Genomic DNA, 20,062 nt, shown 5'->3' on the forward strand with positions numbered 1-20,062 from the left:
CTGTGGGTGAAGCAATGAACGCCCTTTGGAAAGATGGAGTCGGTCCGGGATACGCAGTGCGCAGGCGCACAGGAACGTTAGTTAGAGCGCAGGCGCGCGCGGGGGGCGGGAGAGTGACGTCACGGCGAGCGTCCGGAGGCCGAGTGCTGCGGGGAGTCCGACTCCAGACCGTAGATACTGAAGAAGGTGCAGCGGCTCCAGCACCATGTTCGGCTCCAGTCGCGGCGGCGTGCGTGGCGGGCAAGACCAGTTCAATTGGGAAGATGTGAAGACTGACAAGCAGAGGGAGAACTACCTGGGCAACTCGCTGATGGCACCAGTAGGCCGCTGGCAGAAGGGCCGCGACCTCACCTGGTACGCGAAGGACCGCGCGCCGTGTACCGGCCCGAGCCGTGAAGAAGAATTGGCAGCCGTGCGTGAGGCGGAGCGTGAGGCGCTGCTGGCCGCACTGTAAGTGCTTGGGCTGCGGGGCGACCGCACGCGCCGGGGGCGGGGTCTGGGTGACCCTGGGGGCGGGGTTGGATGTGGGCGGGGCACACGAGGAAGGCAAAGGAGGGACTAGACCTTTGCTGAGCATTCCCGCCCCTCGTTCGCAGTGGTTACAAGAACGTGAGGAAACAGCCCACCGGCCTGAGCAAGGAGGTGAGTCTGAGATAGGGGTTCAAGGTTCGCAGGGTGGCTGGGGGTCCGTCTGTCCCGGCCTAGAACCTCCTGTCTTCCGCAGGACTTCGTGGAGATCTGCAAACGGGAAGGAGGAGATCCTGAGGAGAAGGGTGTGGACCGGCTGCTGGGTCTGGGCAGCGCCAGGTGCGGCCAGTTGGGGAGTCTAGGGCAGGACTGGGCGGTGATTCAGAACTGTCCTCAAATGCTCTGTCCCCTGCAGTGGCTCCGCGGGCCGTGTGGCACTATCCCGAGAAGACAAAGAGGCTGCCAAACTTGGGCTGTCAGTGTTCACGGTAAACCCTGTCAACCCTAATGCCCAGGATCTTGGGGTTTGGGGGTGTCTGAGATGTGGGGCAGGATTCCCGGAGTGTCCCTCACCACAGCTACTCTTATACAGCACCACCGTGTGGACAGCGAAGGCCCAAGTACTGCCCCATCTGCTACCAGGAAGAAGCCCCGTGCTGAAGACAAGGCTGAACTGGAGTAAGTTGAGTCTGACTTCCTGTGCACGCATAAAGGGGCAAAGCACTGCCTTAGGTCTCTTAGTTTACTGAAGTAGGTGGGCCTCCATCTCCCGGCTGAGTCTCAGTAGCTGCCACAGGCAATCCAGCAGGATAATGGGTACAAACAGGAGGGTGACACTCAGGACCATGATGCTAGCCAGTTTGGTGGGGGGTGTAGTAGTTAAAAGTATAAGTTGGCTTTGGTAGTGGCACACATCTTTCTTTCTGGTAGACAGAAGCAGGCTGATCTCTCATAAGCTGGTTCCAGGCCTTGGGATTTAACTGTATGTGTGTCAGGTTACTTCTACTTTTGTGCCATGTCAGCTTTGTATGTAGGTAAAATAGTGAGTTCCGAGCTTGACAAGGCTGCAGAGAGAGACAGAGAGAAGGCCCACCAGGTTGGTAGCATGCCAGCATTCACCCTTGCTGCTGTGGAGCCAAATATTAAGCTCATTTACAAATATAAACTCACAATGTGTAGAAACGACCAGTGTGCAATGCTAAGGTATGGACCCTGCCCTATTCTGTCTTTCCCTACTGGGTGAGACTACCCCACAGTGGAGTGACTCTAGTTCTTCAGGCTTAGACCCTTTGTATTGTTTCTTGCAGTGCAGAGAGCCATAAGAAAAGCAAGAAAGAAAAGAAGAAAAAGAAGAAGAAACATAAGAAACACAAAAAGAAGAAAGACAAAGAACACAAGAGGGAGGCTGACAGCTGCTCATCTTCTCCCTCTCCTGCCCGGTAGGCTAGGCCCAACTCTATCTGGGTCACTAAGGAAGGGGGTGGGGCGCAAAGCTGGCCAGGGCTTGAGTGATGCTTAGCAGGGTGATGGACCCTTCAAGTGTCCCTGTCTTCCTAGGCCCAGACGCCAGAGACATTCTGACTTCTCTCCCTGCTATAAGAGGAAGCGGGAACATAGCCAGGACAGTGGAAGGAACCCATCCCACAGACGACAAGACAGAAGTTCTGATGACTGAGAATGTGGCTACACCAAAGGACACCAGAGGCCTGGCTGCTCTGCCCAACTCTGAGCTCTGTGGGGTCTATCACTGATGCCAAGTGGCTACCAGCCCACTCCTACTTGCTAACTATCTCATCCCTATCTGGGATAAGGCAGGGCTGCTCCCTAATAGCATCCTGAGCCATGCTTGCTGGATCTTAGGATCTATCCTGCCAATTGGAGGCAACCACTCCGGGTCAGAGTGGGCCCTGGGTTACCAGAGAGCCTAGTGGTTCTATGAGGGTAATGCTCTCCCCTTGTCTCCCCACCCACCCACAATTGCCCAGGAGACTGTCTGCCGCCATAGTCCAGGCCCTTGAGGTTTTGGGGTGTGTGTTACTGATTACTTCTACTTTTTTTTGTATCAGCCCACTTTGTACTTAAGTAAATGTATTTTAAAAGTAGAGTGTATTATCTCACTGAGGACAGGTTATGCTGGGAGCCTACCCCTCCCCCCCACACCTCACCATTCAGTATACCTGAGGGCACTGGGTCTAGGGACCAGAATCCTGTCCTTGAGGCTGCCTTACAAGCATACAAGTGACCAAGAAGTTGGAAGAACAAACTTGTAAATTTGAATGTATCTGCTGTCTGCTAAGAGCTCCAGTAGCCAGCAATTTTATAGAGCCTGTGTGCACATGCTGGCAGACAGTAGAAATTAGGGTTGCTACAATATAGCAAGTTGTTCTGATTGTAAAAGCTATTATGCTGGTAGTGTACACTTCTGGGTAGACCCCAAAGTGTCCTGTGACTCAAGCTGTGGCTTCTATGATAACCTGTGCCCTACAGGTAGCCACCTATGCATGAGAGATTAGTTATCTAAAACAGCAGCATCTCAAAGGAGTGAAGGTCAGTCCTCTTAGGCAGGGGCCCACTCAGAAGGATGGTAGACTTTGGATCTCCTAGTGGTCACACCTACCCAGAGATAGGTACTCCAAGGCTGGCTACCTAGGTGATCACAAAAAAAAGTACCTTAAGACATGAGGGGACCCAAGTCATCCAGATCTCACCAACTTCCACTAGGGCTTGAAGGACATCTGTCTCCTATCGCATCTCAGGAGGGGCAGCCTGGCAGTGGTGGCACTGACACACAAGCCCATCAAATAGTTAAGAGACTTTATTCTAATAGCTATAATTACAGTGCTTGTCGAAATGAAAACTGAAAACAAGTATACAAAACAGTTGATTACTAATTGTGTATTGAAAGCAGTAAGAGGTTCCACGACACCAAATAAACCAGTTCTGAGATTTCCCCAAGATAAATTTAACAGCTCCAGCTTCTTCAGTGTTTATCAAAATACAAAAGAAAAAAGTAGAGGTCGTCTTTCGATGGCAAATCGGACCCTTGCAGGCTGAGGGAGGAAGCTACTTCACACATGGAGATGGGGGTGCTCCAGGATGTGGGTCTGTAATGGACCGACCCTCCCACCTTGCACGCACTCCTGCTGGTGAGACCCAGGCCTCCTGCCAGTGCGTCCAAGTGGGCCCAAGAGTAAGCTGGGTATGTAGGCTGCCATTGGGCCTGGCCACACACCAAGTACAAGCCAGGCCCTGCACCCCACAATGGCTCCCAGCCTACCCCTAGGTGACCATGTGAGCACAAGTACAAGCACAATGCTATGGAATGCAGGTGACCCAAAGACAGGCGAGTCACGGGGGCTCTACTGTGACCATGCAGCGGATGGTGGTTTGTTCGTCACCTTCTCTCCTGTCCCCACAGGGAAACAGGTGATCTGATAACTAGCATTCAGGCCATTAACTGCAAAACCTACACTAGGCATAGTCTCCGTTCTGTGTGTTCAAGTGTTCTTGTCCTGTGTTTTAAACTATTTTTAAAAAATGCACTGAGTTTGGGTTAAAAACCAACCACCAAATGGATACCGACACCAGTCTACAGCCCAATGGCTCCCGGAGGCCAGGTGCCCCTACACCCAAATCCCTTCTCAGTACTGACAGTGAGTTGATTCTCTTTTTACAATAAAAAAGCTAAGTAATATTGCATAGGAGTACCAGAAACTGCCTCAGTGGAAACAGAAACTATTTACATTAAATAAAAACCTGGCTGCAGGCTGCGTCTGCACATGTACAGCACGGTGCGATGCACACTGTGACCAACCCATGGAGACAGCTTCTGGCACTCAGGACCACAGAGTCGCACGTTTGCCACATGAGAGGAAAGCTGAGGGCGGAGAAGAGGAAGTGAGGGGGAAGGAGGGGTCTGGTTCACTTCTGGTTCCGGAGCTGATTAGACAGCCAATCTAGTCCTTCATAGAGCCCGTCTCCGCTGGTGGCACAGGTAGCCTGAATGTACCAGTTCCTGTGGCGTAGAGAGTGCAGCCCCAGCTTGTCTGTGATTTCGGCCGCATTCATGGCATTGGGGAGGTCCTGAAGGAAAGAAGTAATTAGTGGCAGGGACCACAAGCAGCCAGTCACTGTGGGCCGCCTTTTACCCCTCCTCTCTCTTCCCTGATACAGGTTTTCCTTCAGGGAAGGACCTTGCTGGTACCTACCTGCTTGTTGGCAAACACCAAGAGAACGGCATCTCGGAGCTCATCTTCAGCTAGCATCCTCATAAGCTCTTCACGGGCCTCGTTCACACGCTCTCTGTCATTGCTGTCCACTACGAAGATCAAGCCTGAAACATGGCCACATTACTGCATATACTGTACTCTCTCCACAGGATCAACCCACAGGCTCTAGATCCAATCCTCCCACTACCCAAGTTTAGTGTAGCTTCATGCCCGAAATGGCAAAGACCAGTGAGCCAAGCGCATCCCTTTGAGGCATTAAGAGGAATCTAGGACAAGGACTGGCCATTTACCTTGGGTGTTCTGGAAGTAGTGGCGCCACAGCGGCCGAATCTTGTCCTGGCCACCCACATCCCACACGGTGAAGCTGATATTCTTGTATTCAACAGTCTCCACGTTGAAACCTGGGGGTCAGGGTTGTAGCTGAGGGCCCTCTATACTCTGGATCCCCACACCCTACCCCCACCCTGGCCCAGCTTCTCACCAATGGTGGGAATGGTGGTCACAATTTCGCCCAGCTTCAGTTTGTATAGAATTGTTGTCTTCCCTGCAGCATCCAGGCCCACCATGAGAATGCGCATTTCTTTTTTGCCAAAAAGGCCCTTGAAGAGGTTTGCAAAGATATTCCCCATGTTTGTGGACAGGTGGAAGCGATACTGGCCAGAGACCTAGAAAAGAAAAGTGGTTCCAGTCCTATTATATGCTGCCAGTATGGACCCTGTGGTACCTGCCTAGGAGCCCCCTACCCCAAGCTTTCTCTATCCCTCCTGATATATATCTCATGGGAGGATGGGGCACAATTAAATCCTAGGTCCCAGGTGGCAGAAAAGAGCCCTGTCCCCCCAGACTCCCTATGCTCCCCAAGGCCACACACATCAGTTTAGGAAAGCAAAGAGACCACAATAACCCCTTGTCTCCCAAGTCAAATCACTTGTCAGAATGCAGGGACATCTAACTACAATCATGTATATTCACACTCAGGAGCTGGCACTAAAAGGTGTGTTTTGAGAGAACACAGGGCCTCTTAAAATCTAAAAGAGCTCTTCACAAGAACAGAAAAAAACCACTTTACACCTCTATCCTTACTTCAAAGTGTCAAGAGTATCCACAAATTGCAACTAAAGAGATACTCATAACCTATGCTCAATACCACAAGCCAAATGCTCCACCAGCCCCTGGTGGCAGCAAGGCAAGACAAGCCCGCAAGAACTGTGATGTCACCTCTCCAGGCATTTCTGTTAGCCCAGGTCATGGGAGACAGTTGTTAAGGTAGTGTTTTATCTCTAGTAGCCCAAGAGGGAAGAGACTCAAACCACTGGCAATACATTCCTTGAAGACCTGCCCATATAAGAGGATACTATGAGGATAGGCACATGTGAGGAGGATATGTTCCTACAAGGGTGTATACATACTTAGTAGGGCCTACTGGAAGAAAAGAACTTCTTAGCTGGTACCAATTTACTAGGGCCTGTCAAATGTTAAGGGCTTCTAGAAAGGGACAGTAAGGCTTCCCTAGGTCTGGCCTCCCCATCTGGTGGCCACTTTGATCTTCACTCTTCATCCAAATGGATTTACTGCTTGCTTTGTCAAATGCTCACAGTTAACTCTAAATAACAGAAGGTCATAGAGCCTTCATAAGAGTTGTCTTTGTATTATCCAAGGCCCACAGAAAAAAATGAAGGCTTCCCTATATATTGTCCCTCTGTGCTGCCATAACAGAACATCAATCACAAAGTGGGCAACTTAGCAACAACAGATGAAGTGGACATCCCAAATCATGGTCTGGCAGGTTGGATGTCTGGCTCTAAGGGAGGCCTTCAGCTGTATTCTTCTCCGGAGAAGAATGCCATGATCTCATGTGGCCAAGTGAGTGTGAACCTACTTTCAAAGTCCTCTTCTGGATGGCCTTTATCCAGAACCAAACGTCTGCCCAACATTATTGCACTGGGGTTCAATTTCCTATATACACACTTTGTAAAGTGCATTCAGATCACAGTCAGTATGTGAAACACAAAAGATTAGTCATACTATAACATGGACCACCTAGCCTTCCCTTTTCACGTGCAAGTGTGTTAAGGGGCATTCACCATTCTTTAGGGTTCAGTTCTGCAACATCTTATTACACTGTGAAAACTGTTGACTTTTTAACATAGTCACTTCTACTAGCCATTGTTAAATAGGCTCTACAAAGAAGATCTCCCATTTTAGGGGGTACCCACACAAGTAACACATTATATTGTCTTGTTCAGTGGGCTAGACCCAATTTCCTGGATGACGTGATGGCACCATGTCCCAGGTATGGCCTACAGAACCTCTTCACATAATCTCTAGTACCCTCTAGACAATGTTTTCTTTTTTAAGTAATGTAATCAAACAGTTATACAATATGATGCTTATGTTTAAGCAGATGAACAGAAGTCTGCACTCCCCAAAATCACTGCCCATATGGACAGAGAAAAAGGAGATGCTGAGGATTGCACACCCAATTCTTCACTTTATTCATCAGCTAAGACAGAGCAATAATGATATTTTTAGTACTAAAGGCCTTCTACTTCATTTTCTTTTGGTTTACTTTGTTTCGTTTTTCAAGACAGGTTTCTCTGTGTTGCCTTAGTTATCCTCAAACTCCCTCTGTAGACCAGGCTAGTCTTGAACTAACAAAGATCCACCTGCCTCTGCTTCTGAGTGCTGGGATTAAAGGTGTGCCTCATTACTTCACTTTAAGTGCTCCTTCCTTAGGAAGTCCCCAAGGATCCCGGGATGGGTTGAACAGTATAGAGGCCAAGGTGACTAAACCCCAGCCAAACGAACACAGTGGAGTCCCTGGAACACTTGTCATGGATAGGATCCAGCTGTGAGTACCTTCAGCCCCTCACTGAGTGGGGGGTGTTGTGTAAGAGTAGCGCAACCACAGGACAGAGATGTAGGGCACTCCTAGAATGCCCCAGAAGATACGAACATAAGCAGTTTCTCAAAGCCTGGCTCCATCTCTTTAAAAGCCTCTAACAGAGATTTCAAAATGCAAAAATGGAGCTTTTTTTTTTTTTTTTTTTTTTTTGACTGGAAGCAAGCCAAAAGAGGAGGCAGGCCACTTAAAAGAAAAGCCACTGGGGCTGGAGAGACAGCCCAGAAGAGTACTGACTCTTCCAGAGGACCTGAGTTCAATTCCCAGCACCCACATGGTGAGTCATAAGCTTCTATAATGGGATCTGGTGCCCTCTTCTGGCATACGTGCAAATAGAGCACTCATATACCTTTAAAAAAAATCTTAAAAAGAAAAGCCAACACAAACAAACAAAAAACTCAGGGTAGGGACGGAGCTCAGTTGGCAGAGCATCCATGAAATCAAGTTCAATCCCCAACACTACATAAACAGGGTATGGTGTACATGCTTGTAAACCCAGCACTGGGGAGGATAGAGGTAGGAAGATCAGAAATTCTGCCTCAGCTACTCAGCAATTCTAACCTACAAAAGACCTCAAAAACAGTGTGAGATATGTTATCTCAGGCCTTTAACCCCACCAACCAGCAGTCAGAGGTAAGTAGCTCTCTGAATTCAGGCCAGGATAGTCTAAAAAAGTAAGTTCCAGGTCACCTGAGGGACATAGTGAGACCCCATTAAACAATAAAACACCCCAAAGCCTGAATGTACTGGAACAATAGAAAATGAGGAACGGCTCCCAGAAAGCAGAACAGGAAAATAGATAACACAAGAGAATGACACAAAGTATGATGCTAATCTGGAACATATAGTGAAACCGTCAAAGAAAAAGAAGGAAAAAATCTAGGTGTTGAGTCATGCCTGGAATCCCAGCACTGAGCCAGCAGACACCAGTCTGAACTCGTCTTGAGACTTTACTCTAGAAAAACTAAGAAACAAAACCAATTACCAAAGGAGGAAGAACATGAAGACAACAGGAGAGGAAAATAGAAAGTGAGAAGAGAAAGAAAACAGATGGACAGACAGATTGACAAGACTAACTACAAAAAGGAGACTCTTAGCTAGGCAGGAGGAGCACATGCTCTAAGGCTGCTGCCTGCTGCCAAAACACTCTGTGACAATGACAATGCAGTGCTGGTGGGAGGAAGACTCTCAGGCAACGCTCTTTAAAAATTCTGAGATTATGGCTCTCAACCTTTAATTCCTACCAATTATAGATAGTTAAAAACAATTTCAACACGACAAGGCATCCCATGAGGATCCAAACCAGGCAAAGGCAAGTGAGCCCAAGATGAATTAAGGAGTCACTAAATGCCACAGAGCAGGAAGCACTCATTACAGGGGGGAAAATCCAAGGAGGCAATGCACATAATTTATTTTAAACAAAAAAGCTTCATAGAAGCAGGTAACTCTGTTCAGCAACAAGTTGTCCACGCAATAAAATCTACCTTTCTTCCAAATCAACCTATCACAAATGGTTATCAATGGAGAAACAGGAGGGATCCACCACTGGTGACTAAAGTGCCACCAGTGTGCTGGGGGTGGGGTGGGGGTGGGATTGGTGAGGCAGAGGGGGCATGAAGATAGTACTTTATGTTCAGATACTGTGTAGAAACCAAGATTGCTGGTACTAACCATGTATGAGCAAATATATGTACGATCACAGTAAGGATGAGGCAGAATTCAAGATAATCAATCCTTGGCTATAAATAGTGGGTTCAAGGACAGCCTGAACTACATGAGACCCTACTTAAAGAAGAAAAGTGCACTCAAGCGCGCGCGCACACACGAGAGCGCACACACACACACACACGCGCGCACACACACACACACTCCAGAGGAAGGCAGAGGGGAAAGGATACGAGCAACCCTCTCAAGTCCCTACAGTAGCAGACAGACACCCTGAATAACTGTGTCTAGTGGCGGGGACCTCAGCCAAGTCTGACTGCATAGCTGCATGAGTGCCCTATTGTCCATGACGACTGTTATCCAGTGTGGCTTTCATGCATGTGATCTGGCATGGCCCACAGCTGAGTGTGCCTTTTCTGTAGAAAGGCCATGAGAACCATAGTGAACATTTTCTTTCTTTCTAACAAGAATCACCAAAGGGAAAAGTAAACATACAATTCAATGATGAGTTCTACATTTACAACATTCAACAATGTAAGCATGTAGATTCATCCTGCTGTTCACAGGCAGATGTAATAGGCACTTCTGTGTCCACATGCGGCCCCACACACTGCTTCTAGAACAGGGAGTCTCCACAGAGAGAAAAGCCTAGTGGCTACAAGGGCCAATCACCACCAGAGGCTCTGGGTACAGGCCCCGACTGCTTGATGCCCAGTCAAGTTGCTGCCACCTTCCCTCTACAATCCCACACACAAGCTAAACCTGCTTTTCAGGCTCTTCTGCATTACTCCCATTAGCAGGCAGTGAAAACAGACTTCCCAGAGAGCCTCTTGCTGGTTTATTCTGCCTCCCAAAACACCAGAGGGAGTGCCTCAAGCAGGAGGACCCACAACCACTGTTAGGTGGTGGTGGTGGTGGTGGGGGGTGTCAAGAAAGTTCATTCTTTGGAGAGGAGAGGACAGTGGCTGAAGCAGCTTCTCCTCTGGCAACCACACTCCCTACACCACCCTCTCTGTCAGTAGCAGGGCTTTCCTTCGCTCTTAAGTAAAGGTGAAAAAACACAACTGAGTCCACACCTATTCCACAATGATAAATGAATGCAACCTGACTGGTTTATAGCAGTTGAACGGGAGCCTGAGCAGCAGCCAAGAGATAGCTAGGAGGATGGATCGTCCTTCCACAAGACTCAGAAAAAGCCAGACAACCTTCTCTAAATCAGATTGCAGGTTTGCCATTTTCCTCCAATTATTACCACTATTTTGAAGAATCCCAGTAGGAAGAGAAGTTTTCTGCTCTGGGCTGGAGACTCAATAGAATGTCCTGTCCTGAATAGGACTCATACTTACTACCTGAATGAAAAATTGGTGATGTCTTAAAGAGTTAATCCCTTTTAGGAGGCTAGAAAGATGGCTCAATCGGTAAGAGCACTTGCTGCTTTTGAAAAGGACAATAGTTCCATTCCCAGCACCCACATGGCAGCTTACAACCATCAGTTCCATTCAGTTCCAGGAGATGTGAAGCCCTCTTCTGGCTTCTGCAGGAACTGCACACAGGGAACACTAAAAACACTGGAGCCAGAGCTACATGCCCCCAAAAATAAAGTTCAGCCACATCCATCAAGTGTATATTCTCAGCTATCAGATTTGAGGAAATCTACCAAATCTAAACTTTTCTTAAAGAACTTGAACACAGTATATAAAACACTTTCTAACTAAAGTTTTTAGTAGAGTCCAGTATCCCAAAATCAAATACATGAAAGCCTGCAACTTAAAAACAGCTTTAGTGTCATGTGCAACATGGCCACATGCTGACCTCTGCACACACTGCTTTTTGTACATCAACAGAGGCTGCGTATGTTTGCTCCTAAAGCCTCAGGTCTTCACATGTCCCTCAGCTACATTCCAGGCTTATAGGTCTGGTATGTTTATGCAATACAAGGACTTCTACATTTTGTCATTATTTCATAAAATTTACTTAAGAGTAAAACTCAGTGTGCTGATACTAGGGCAGGCAAGCACTCTTATAAGGGCAAAACCATGACTCAATCAACTGTTCCAGGATAAGATCTGAAACTCATGCCTGCTCTGCACACTGCCTCCTCGAAGCTTCTTCAGGGAAGGGGAAACCCACCAGGTCTGACTTGTAGGTAGGATAATGAGTGAAACTGATGTTAGAGCATTCTTTGCAAACTTTGCAAACTTAAGGTGACCGCCACCCACAAATCAGTGTATATACCCACACTCAAGTAAAATTCTGAGCTAAGTTTTTGAACTACAGTAACTAGAATGATGAACCTCATCTTTATACAGCTTCTCCTTTTATTTTTAAGCATTACCATTTCTTAACATAACTACCCTCAAAAATGTCAAACATTCACAGCTACATTTACTCTATACATCAGCAGCTCTAAGCAAATAACTGGGCTATCACATGGTCTGTAACTAGAGCTAGAATAAGGAATTCATGAAACATAATTTTTGAGACTTATAAAGGCTCCAATGGGGAAACATCTTGCCACATTGTTTGTATAAATCTTCTTGGAACAGATACCTATTTTTCTGTGTCTTGTCTTCCTCTCAGTAACAGAATCCGGACTTGTAACTGGAGTCAGGGCTTCCAGAATAATATGCACATTCTGAGTTTCCTGCAGCTCTGCATACCTACAGCACCTACCTAGAAGCCACAGAACCACACCCAAACACAGCAGTTCTCAACCTGTGGGTCTCAACCACTTTAGGGGGTCATGTATCAGGTATCCTCCGATTCACAATAGTAGCAAAATTAGTTATGCAGTAGCAATGAAATGATTTTATGGTTGAGTATCACAACATGAGGAACTAGAATAAAAAGTCAAAGCACTATGTAAGTTGAGAAACACTGCCCTAACACATACTCACATACTGCTACATATATATTTCTACTTTGGCAGGAAGTACAGATAACCTCTACTTATTCTCACTGGAAAAACTCCAAAACTACAGATTAGAATTGGAAATAGCAGCAGAGCATTAGGCCTGCTCCCCAAAACCATAGACAAAACAAAGCAAGAAACACAAACAAGCATCAACCCAGAAACACATCTAAAATGGTGGAAAGCACAGTATAAGAACACAACCATCGGGGTTGGGGATTAGCTCAGTGGTAGAGCGCTTGCCTAGCAAGCGCAAGGTCCTGGGTTCGGTCCCCAGCTCCGAAAAAAAAAACAAAAAAAAAAAAAAAACACAACCATCCTGAAATCAGGGGACAAGGCTCAGCTTGGCCCTCTCTGGAGACCCTGTAGCCACTTGTTCTGTCTTCATAACTGTCAGCCTAGGATAAGTCTGGTGCTTCTGAGGAAGTCCCTATCCTGACCCCTTGAAAGGGCAAGGTTGGCTGTATCCCCCAAACCCTAGCCCTTTGAGCACATATATGGAGCCAAGATCACACTCTGATCTCCACCTTCAGATCAACATCCTTGTTTGCTAACATGCACGTTCTCAAACACTGAAGGCTCCTGCTGAAGCTATGAAGCTGAACCTCCAAGTGGCTATGGCTTTTCAATGGCCACCCCTGCTCCACTGGTCTTTACAGAGGGCAGTGTATATACAAAGCCAAGCATCACATACCCACATATAATACCACCATCCCGGGCTCAGGAGAAGCAGGTGGACTCAGAAGAGCATTAATTTCTGTTGTAAAGAAAATCAAAGTAATAAAGCTTTACCAGATCACCTCTTTATGAGCTTCCCCCACCCCCAGAAAACACACACACACACCCTGTGAGGCCAATGGATCTGGACCTAGCATCCCAGAGGCCCTTTTCACACTGAAGAAAAGGGGAACTGGAACAACCAACAGCTAGCTCATGGTGCTTTCATAAAAATAAGCTCTTCCTCAAACCAGCTACAATTAGCAGGGTACTCTTCTACTGAAACTCAATGTTAATGTTGCATCCAACCATACTTTAGAGGCAGATAGCCACTGGAGTACTTAATAAGTTTGAATAAATCGATTTCTTTTTTTTTTTTGGTTCTTTTTTTCGGAGCTGGGGACCGAACCCAGGGCCTTGCGCTTCCTAGGCAAGCGCTCTACCACTGAGCTAAATCCCCAACCCCAATAAATCGATTTCTAAAACTTGACTTTTGCTATCACCATGGCTCAAATCTGTAATCCTAGCATTCCAGAGGCTGAGGCAGAAGGACTGTCCTGAGTTCAGGGCCAGCCTGGGCTATAGTTAGAGAATGTCTCAGGACAACAAAAACCAGAAGCTAGAGACAGCTCTGCTGCTAAGTACTGCTCTTACAGAGGGTCAGAGTTCAATTCCCAGAATTACATCAGGCTGTTTATAAGGGTCTGTAATACAGCTCCAGAAGGATCTGACACACTACTACCTCCTTGAACATCTCCACTCACATATCCATATAAAGACACATACACAATTTAAAAATTAAAATATATATATTAATACATAATTTTTAATTAAAAAACAAAACCTCTTATCTCTACCTATGGGAACTTTCATTCTGAGGTTAAGAAGTGCCCTGTTCTTTCTTTTGAAAAACTTGCTCTTCAGGAAGAAAGAGAGGAGTAAAGTGTACAGGAAGGCTAAGCTGTCACTAGGCTCTCTCCAGCTTTGGTTCTGCCCCACCCTGCTGGCTGGAGTGAGGCAAACACACAGAAGGACAAAGACCAAATCCCCAAGTCCGCTGTCCTTGTTGAGCCTGGCACTGCTAGCCACACGCCACACACCCCTATTTCCCCCACCATCCCAATGTCAGAAAAGCTTCTCTAAAGCAAATTTTCTCTCTAAACCATATACCTGTTGCTGCCTCTCCTTTAGTTTCCAGAGGCCTCCCCTGAGGTGACCCTCACCCAGTGCATTTTCTAGCAGATGCCCCCATTCTCTGGGTCAGTAAGGCTCTTCTTCCAAGTTTCCACATTCAGCTTTTCTATCAATTATTTCCTGCGTTCCCAAATTTCCATCTGTTCCTCAGACCCAAACCATGGAGACTTGCTACATCCACTCCCCACTACACGACAAGTAAATTAATCAGGTACAAGGTGGCACCAGTAATGTTAGGAGCCTCACACAGAGTAGCTATGAGAACAGTCTAGTGCCCATTATACCCTCAAATCCCCTAAGTCTACCACCTGGAAAAGAAGCCCAACAGACAACCTAAGCTTGCACAACATTGAAGAGCCCCATGAGCCCACCCCAACAATGAGATCACAGAGACACAGGGGAAGTAACTTCATCAAAAGGCAGCCATTGCCATACAAGACAAAAGGGGTGGCTGGCTACTGGGGCACTAAATGCCAACCACAGCAATCTCAAGGGCATCCCACTTCAAAGAAGTAATTTTTTCCCCCTGAAAAATGAGGACGTTTGTTAAGGTGCTGAAGAGAACAAAATACACTATCCTGGACTTATAAGATAGTTAAGGCTGGGTTCCTGGAAGATTTGGGAATGTGTTAACATTATGCCAAAGAAAAGCTCTATCTTTCTGTGATCAAGCTTGGGCTATCACAGAGGGATTTTCCACCTACATGAAAACCACACAAGTGGCTAAGTGCCAGACATATTGGCTTCCTACCTGAAAGAGCCAAAAAGGTTCCCACAGATTTCAAAATACCCTGCGGACTACAAAGCTGCTTCTGGGACCAGGGCACCCTCTTTCTAGTCCTACCCACCACCGACACCCCCACACAGCTCTGGGCAGGTTTCCAAACTCAAGGATAACTTACCCAACTCACAGCCCTTCTGTCAAATGTCCTGGTCTACTAAGAGGCCGTTGGTTCCTCCCTCAAACTTGCCAATCTTTTTCTATAATATCTCTGCAAAACTGTCACCTTACAGGTGACATTTCTGCCTCCTTGGATAGGCAATACCCATGTTGTTTTAGGAGGGGGGAGGGGTGGATCTCTCACTGTCCTAGGAGCTAACTCAACTGGAATGGCTTACTAAGAAAGTCCCAGTGATCCTCCTGTCTCTGCCTTCCTAGTGCTGGGATTAGAAGGTCTGTATGTGAAGGGGGATTTAACTCCAGTCCTCAGGCTTGTGCAGCAAGTATTTGACTCACTTGAGCCAACTCCTTAGTTATTCCCTTTTAAGACACACATTCACTGCAGTATAAATTACATATATTTAGCCAGGCACGGTGGCATACGTCTTAAACCCCCCAGCACTTGGGAATCAGAGGCAGTTGGATCTTTGTGAACTCAAGGCCAGCCTAGTCTATATAGTCTAGGATGGTTAAGGTGAACGTTCCAGTACCAATGCATGGACAAGTAGCTTTGTCCCCACGTCCATCTTCTTCCACGAGGTCCCTTATAGGTACTCCTTGTCAGAGGCAAAAGCAATGTTGTTTTTAAAAATTAAAATGTTTAAAAGTTAAAAAAAAAAAAGGCCCTTGGGATATTTAAACACACAAACACACACTCTCACACTCTCACACTCCCCCCCCCCCCCGGAGAGGTTAATCTTAATGACAGGGAAAGTCTACAGGGCCAACAAGGAATGCTGCACTGTTTTAAATTATGTACAAATTGTACTTCTGTGTAAACATTCCTGTATCTGTAACTTCTGAACACTTGGGGGTGCACAGACCTGGGAACTGAAGGTGAAGCGACAGCACAGAGGAAGCAAGGTATGTGTCAAACTTACTCCAGAACTGTCAGCAATAAACAGACATTTCAGTTATTCACATCAGCATGTCCAAAGTCTGATATGACTTCAGAAAAATGTTAAAAGCTGAAAATAATGCTAAGCAAAATCTTACCACCAATGTCACTAGAAGATGGAGTATGTATATATAACTGTCTAGATTCACACGAGGAAGAAGTGCATTCTTATCTGCAGAACAGGAAGCTTTCGAGAACACTCATACCAGGCCACCTAGACCTGCCTTCACTCTCTTCAGCAACGAGTCTCACTAAACCCCTTTCTTGGCCACATAGACCTAAACTATACCAACAGAATTAAACAAAACAAAAAACTTGTTAGAAGACACCTAGAAAATCTAGGCCAAAAACAAACGTTCCTGTTTCAGTATATGGTACTGCAATATTTTACATCTGGTACTGACAAAAAGCAAGAACCTTTTGGAAAGAACTCTGGTTTGCTAACATCCCTTTAACAGGTACACTTACCTTTATAAATACTAATTAAGAAGACTTTTTAGTTCTATCACACGCTTTTCAATTCCTAAAATGTCCAATGATAATAACCAAGTCTCCTTCATACTTTACAGCCGTGAATCTCAGATCCTCAGATCTGGGGAGACGTTGTCTGCCTGAACTTAATCACCCCCAACTGCTGTCTGTAAAATATGCCTGCCTAGCATGGTGGCACACAACTGTAATACCAGCAGGCTTACAGAGGTGAGGCAGGAGGATCTCAAGTTTAGGGAAAATCTGTACTACACAGTGAAACCCTTCCTCATGAACAGCACCAATAACATTTGTCTGTCTTCCTATTTTCTGTCAGTCCTGCTCTTGTCACTTAAAACTTTCCCTATTATCAGGGCTTGCAGGGAGTGCCACTGTTCCTATTCTATTGGCTGCTGACAGACTACCAAACTGTTGCCACTTTGAGTAAAAAAATCAGTAAAGAGGATCAGAGTGTGTGGAGGCTGGGTTCTAATCTGTCTCACCACTATCTGTGTAGCAGGACAGGGTGGTGGAACTCGGGTGACCACCTAAAAGGTCCCTCTGGAAATAAAGAGACTGGGTGTGCCTCCACTAACAAGTTTTCCAGCTTATCAAGTCACTTGACCCACCAGAGAGGGCTGTTACCTTTCAGACATTGACAAACTGCACAAGCTATTATCTGTAATCTGTATCACAATCAATACTGGACACAGACCTTGGTGTGTAATGAGGAATCCCAATGTATACACACTCCCACCCCAGCTACCTTTAGCTTCTCAGTAGGCAGTGTCAAATCTTCAATAGTAGATTCAGCATACACAAAAAGATGCTCTTGCTTGTCAAGATTTCGAATCAAAGAAATTTTCATTTTTCTCTCCTCACCATCTCTAACAATTTCATGAATATAAAAGCTCAAAGGGATTCAAGAAAGCCAACAGGGAAGAAAGACCATGAATGACATAGCAGCCTAGAGCACGCTGGGTCTAATGGGACTCACTGATGGCTCCTCAGTGCAAATGACATAGCCCTTGTGATTAAGAGTAGATTTAAACCTGTGTATCAGAGCCAGGAGGTGGTAGCTTATGTCTTTAATTCCAACTATGGAGGCAGATTTCTGAGTATGAGGCCAGCCTGGTCTCAAGAGGGAGTTTCAGGACAGCCAGGGGACACAGAAAAACCCTGCTCATCAATGTAACATTTAATTCTAAGAATCTGAAAGAAAAAAAAAAAAAAAAAAAAAACAACTTGACCCAACACTTTCAAACCATTGTAACAAGCTATTGCATGAACTTGCACAACAAGTTTTTTCTCTTGGTTAGGCTTCCTGACACTGTGTTACCATAGCAACTGCTTGTCTAATTTACCTTTACATTAAAAAAAAAAAAAAAAAAAGGTGTTTTGAAGCCTGTCTGGTCCTGGGCAGAGGAAGCAGCCCATTGGAGTGAAGATTGTGGACATCCATTCTACAAGGTGCAAGAGGTGTAGTGGACATCCCAGCTGCATGATTTTACAATTAGAACTGTGTGTGTGGGGCACAGAACTAGTTATTGCTACTTTCCTCTCAGGATGAGTAGACTGAGTATGAGTCAGCTGTTATTCACACTGTCTTAAACCTTGTGTGCAGTGCTAGAGACCAAACCAAGACTTCATGCAGGCTAGAAAAGCACTCTACTATTCCGCTCCTAAACCTTTTTGAAGTAGCAATTCTGTACATCTGCCTCACAAACAAGAGAACAATGTGATGATCCAGTGACTCAGACCCATTTTCAAACCTAAGGCTAAGTGATCGACATTCCAATGAGGGAAACCTTTATGCTGTGGAGACAATGTAACTCCAACAATGTAGCTCCCACATCTGCGATTGGCCCTTGACCACAGCAGAAACCAGGTAGTAATACTGTGCATCAAATCTCACAGTCTAGGCTATTTCTAATAGCCCTGCTAAAAGCTCAAAGGTGAGGACTTTACAGTCACCCATGTCAGACACTGTAGATACTGGTTAAGACAGTGGAGAGACATGAGGCCAGCACACAAAGCACCATGGCATCTCACCATTCTGACAGTCACAGCAGAAAACACCAGAATCAGCCTGCAGGAAAAACTGCTGACCACTACTACTTGTGAAACAAGAACTACAACAGACTACTCCAACATGGGTTGTGGCATCAACTACTGGGCCCTCCAGTGACTTCTGGGACCAAATGCAGCTGACCCTTCCTTTCCTGACAAAGCAGCCACTTGCTGTTTGAATGGGAGAATTCCTTCTTGATGCAAGCAGATTCCCTGGCATTTAGTGTTTGTTATATGTGGCTAGACCACATAACATATGTACATTACAACCTGACATGGCATGACCATCCTGAATAGACAGCCAGAATCCTGTACTGGATCTGGCCTCTGTACCTGCATATTGCTCAGAGGCTGGGAGCAGGTTATTCCATGGGCAGGTTAAAGATTCTCCAATTCAGAATGGCCTTTTCTAATCCACCAAAAGCATAAAGGGAGTCAGCCAAGAGGCGAAATAACGCTCAAACCCCTCCAGAGGCCACTGGGCTCTAGAGTGCAGACCCCATTGCAGATCTCATCGAGGGTATGCGGGGCCAAATCACGGCTAATTGGGGATCACAGTGGGCATTCTGGGATCCCCTGAGATCCGAATATGTGTTAAATCCCAGCACCCGGTCATCAGTTCCGAGTCCCTGTCCGACACCTGTCCCTTTCCCTTCCCCCTTCCTACAACTTCGGTCCTCTAGGCCGACAGGAACAGGACTCGAGAGACAGAGGAGGAAGACCTCGACACCCGAGTGACCTTGACGCCGTCTCAGGGCCACCCGAGCCTCAGTTTCCCCAGGCCCAAGGCTCATGCCGTTTCTGAAGCTGCCGGTTAGCCTTTAAGAAGGGAAACTCCGTGACCCCCGAGCCCTGCTCCCCGCAACGGGCTCCCGGGCCGTGGAGCCTAGGAAGGGCGCAGAGAGGAACAGCAGGAAACCTGGCTTCCTGGAGAAGAGCCGGCGTCCTGGCCGGACTTCCGGGCTGCGGCCCGCGGCGGGCGGCCTGGCGTAAGGGCCGCGGAGTGGGGGAGGGCCAAGCGGCCGTGGGCGACGCGGGACTTGGGGGCGCCCTGATCTTCTGTCCGGCCTGCCGCCGAGCCCACTGAGCACAGACCTCAGGCCGCCCGACCAGACTCGGTCCTTAGCAGCCGCAGCCGAGAGCCCCGCGATTCCCACGATGACCAGCCCGTGGCCTCCCCAGCTTCGGCCTCAGAGAGCCCCGCTTCTCACCTCCGCGGCGGCTGCTCCCAGCCAGGCGTTGGTTTCGCTCCCACAAGATGGCGGCGCTGACGGCAGCCACGTCAGCGCCTGCCGCGGGGCACGCCGGGGGAAGAGGGCGGGCACGCAGGAGGCCCCGCCCCTTCACGAATAGCGCTTGCGCGTCTGCACCCTGACGCCTTCGTTGGGTGGAGCCAAAGTCGCTCTGTTTCCGGATCGGGTCCCGGGCTAGCACACCGGCTCCGGAGATTAGAACGCGCAAGGGTGTGGTGCATGGATTTCCCTGTCCTACGGCGCGTGCGCACGCGCATCTTCCTGCGGAATTCCAGCCCATTCCGCGGATGCGGGGGTTGAGGCCAGTAAGCGTTCTAGAGCGCCAAGGTCAGAGTGGGAAGGTCGTG

General features: G+C 47.3%; 2 protein-coding genes across 5 annotated transcripts; one reads left to right on the forward strand and one right to left on the reverse strand.

Annotated features, from left to right (window-relative positions):
* Positions 1–107: 107 nt before the first annotated feature.
* C10h1orf35 (similar to human chromosome 1 open reading frame 35) lies at positions 108–2,570 on the forward strand. The gene is made up of 7 exons (NM_001100551.2): positions 108–450; positions 597–642; positions 725–807; positions 884–956; positions 1,061–1,146; positions 1,776–1,907; positions 2,026–2,570. The coding sequence occupies exons 1-7, from the start codon at positions 206–208 to the stop codon at positions 2,141–2,143; spliced, it is 783 nt and encodes a 260-aa protein (NP_001094021.1). The 5' UTR covers positions 108–205; the 3' UTR covers positions 2,144–2,570.
* A 695-nt stretch (positions 2,571–3,265) lies between these two features.
* Arf1 (ADP-ribosylation factor 1) lies at positions 3,266–19,717 on the reverse strand. 4 transcript variants are annotated; one of them, NM_001414038.1, is made up of 5 exons: positions 19,674–19,717; positions 5,179–5,362; positions 4,988–5,098; positions 4,677–4,801; positions 3,266–4,551 (listed from the first exon to the last, which is right to left on the reverse strand). In NM_001414038.1, exons 2-5 carry the CDS (start codon positions 5,324–5,326, stop codon positions 4,390–4,392), a joined length of 546 nt encoding a protein of 181 aa, NP_001400967.1. In that variant the 5' UTR covers positions 5,327–5,362; positions 19,674–19,717; the 3' UTR covers positions 3,266–4,389. The 4 variants fall into 4 exon arrangements, with proteins under 4 accessions (NP_001400967.1, NP_071963.1, NP_001400966.1 ...); NM_022518.5 differs by having other exon boundaries at positions 19,558–19,717; NM_001414037.1 differs by having other exon boundaries at positions 19,382–19,717.
* Positions 19,718–20,062: the final 345 nt, after the last annotated feature.

This window comes from Rattus norvegicus, chromosome 10, assembly GCF_036323735.1.
Source record: "Rattus norvegicus strain BN/NHsdMcwi chromosome 10, GRCr8, whole genome shotgun sequence".
Lineage (NCBI taxonomy): Eukaryota > Metazoa > Chordata > Mammalia > Rodentia > Muridae > Rattus > Rattus norvegicus.

What these genes read in the sequence shown, in the direction of transcription:
- C10h1orf35 (NM_001100551.2), top strand. Translation starts at nt 206, where the DNA reads ATGTTCGGCTCCAGTCGCGGCGGCGTGCGTGGCGGGCAAGACCAGTTC. An exon ending in GAGGCGCTGCTGGCCGCACT is followed by an intron (nt 451 to 596) that starts GTAAGTGCTTGG and finishes CCTCGTTCGCAG; the next exon opens with TGGTTACAAGAACGTGAGGA. An exon ending in CTGGGTCTGGGCAGCGCCAG is followed by an intron (nt 808 to 883) that starts GTGCGGCCAGTT and finishes TGTCCCCTGCAG; the next exon opens with TGGCTCCGCGGGCCGTGTGG.
- Arf1 (XM_063269815.1), bottom strand. An exon ending in GACCACCATTCCCACCATTG is followed by an intron (nt 5,099 to 5,178) that starts GTGAGAAGCTGG and finishes CCTGACCCCCAG; the next exon opens with GTTTCAACGTGGAGACTGTT. An exon ending in TGGTGTTTGCCAACAAGCAG is followed by an intron (nt 4,552 to 4,676) that starts GTAGGTACCAGC and finishes TCTTTCCTTCAG; the next exon opens with GACCTCCCCAATGCCATGAA.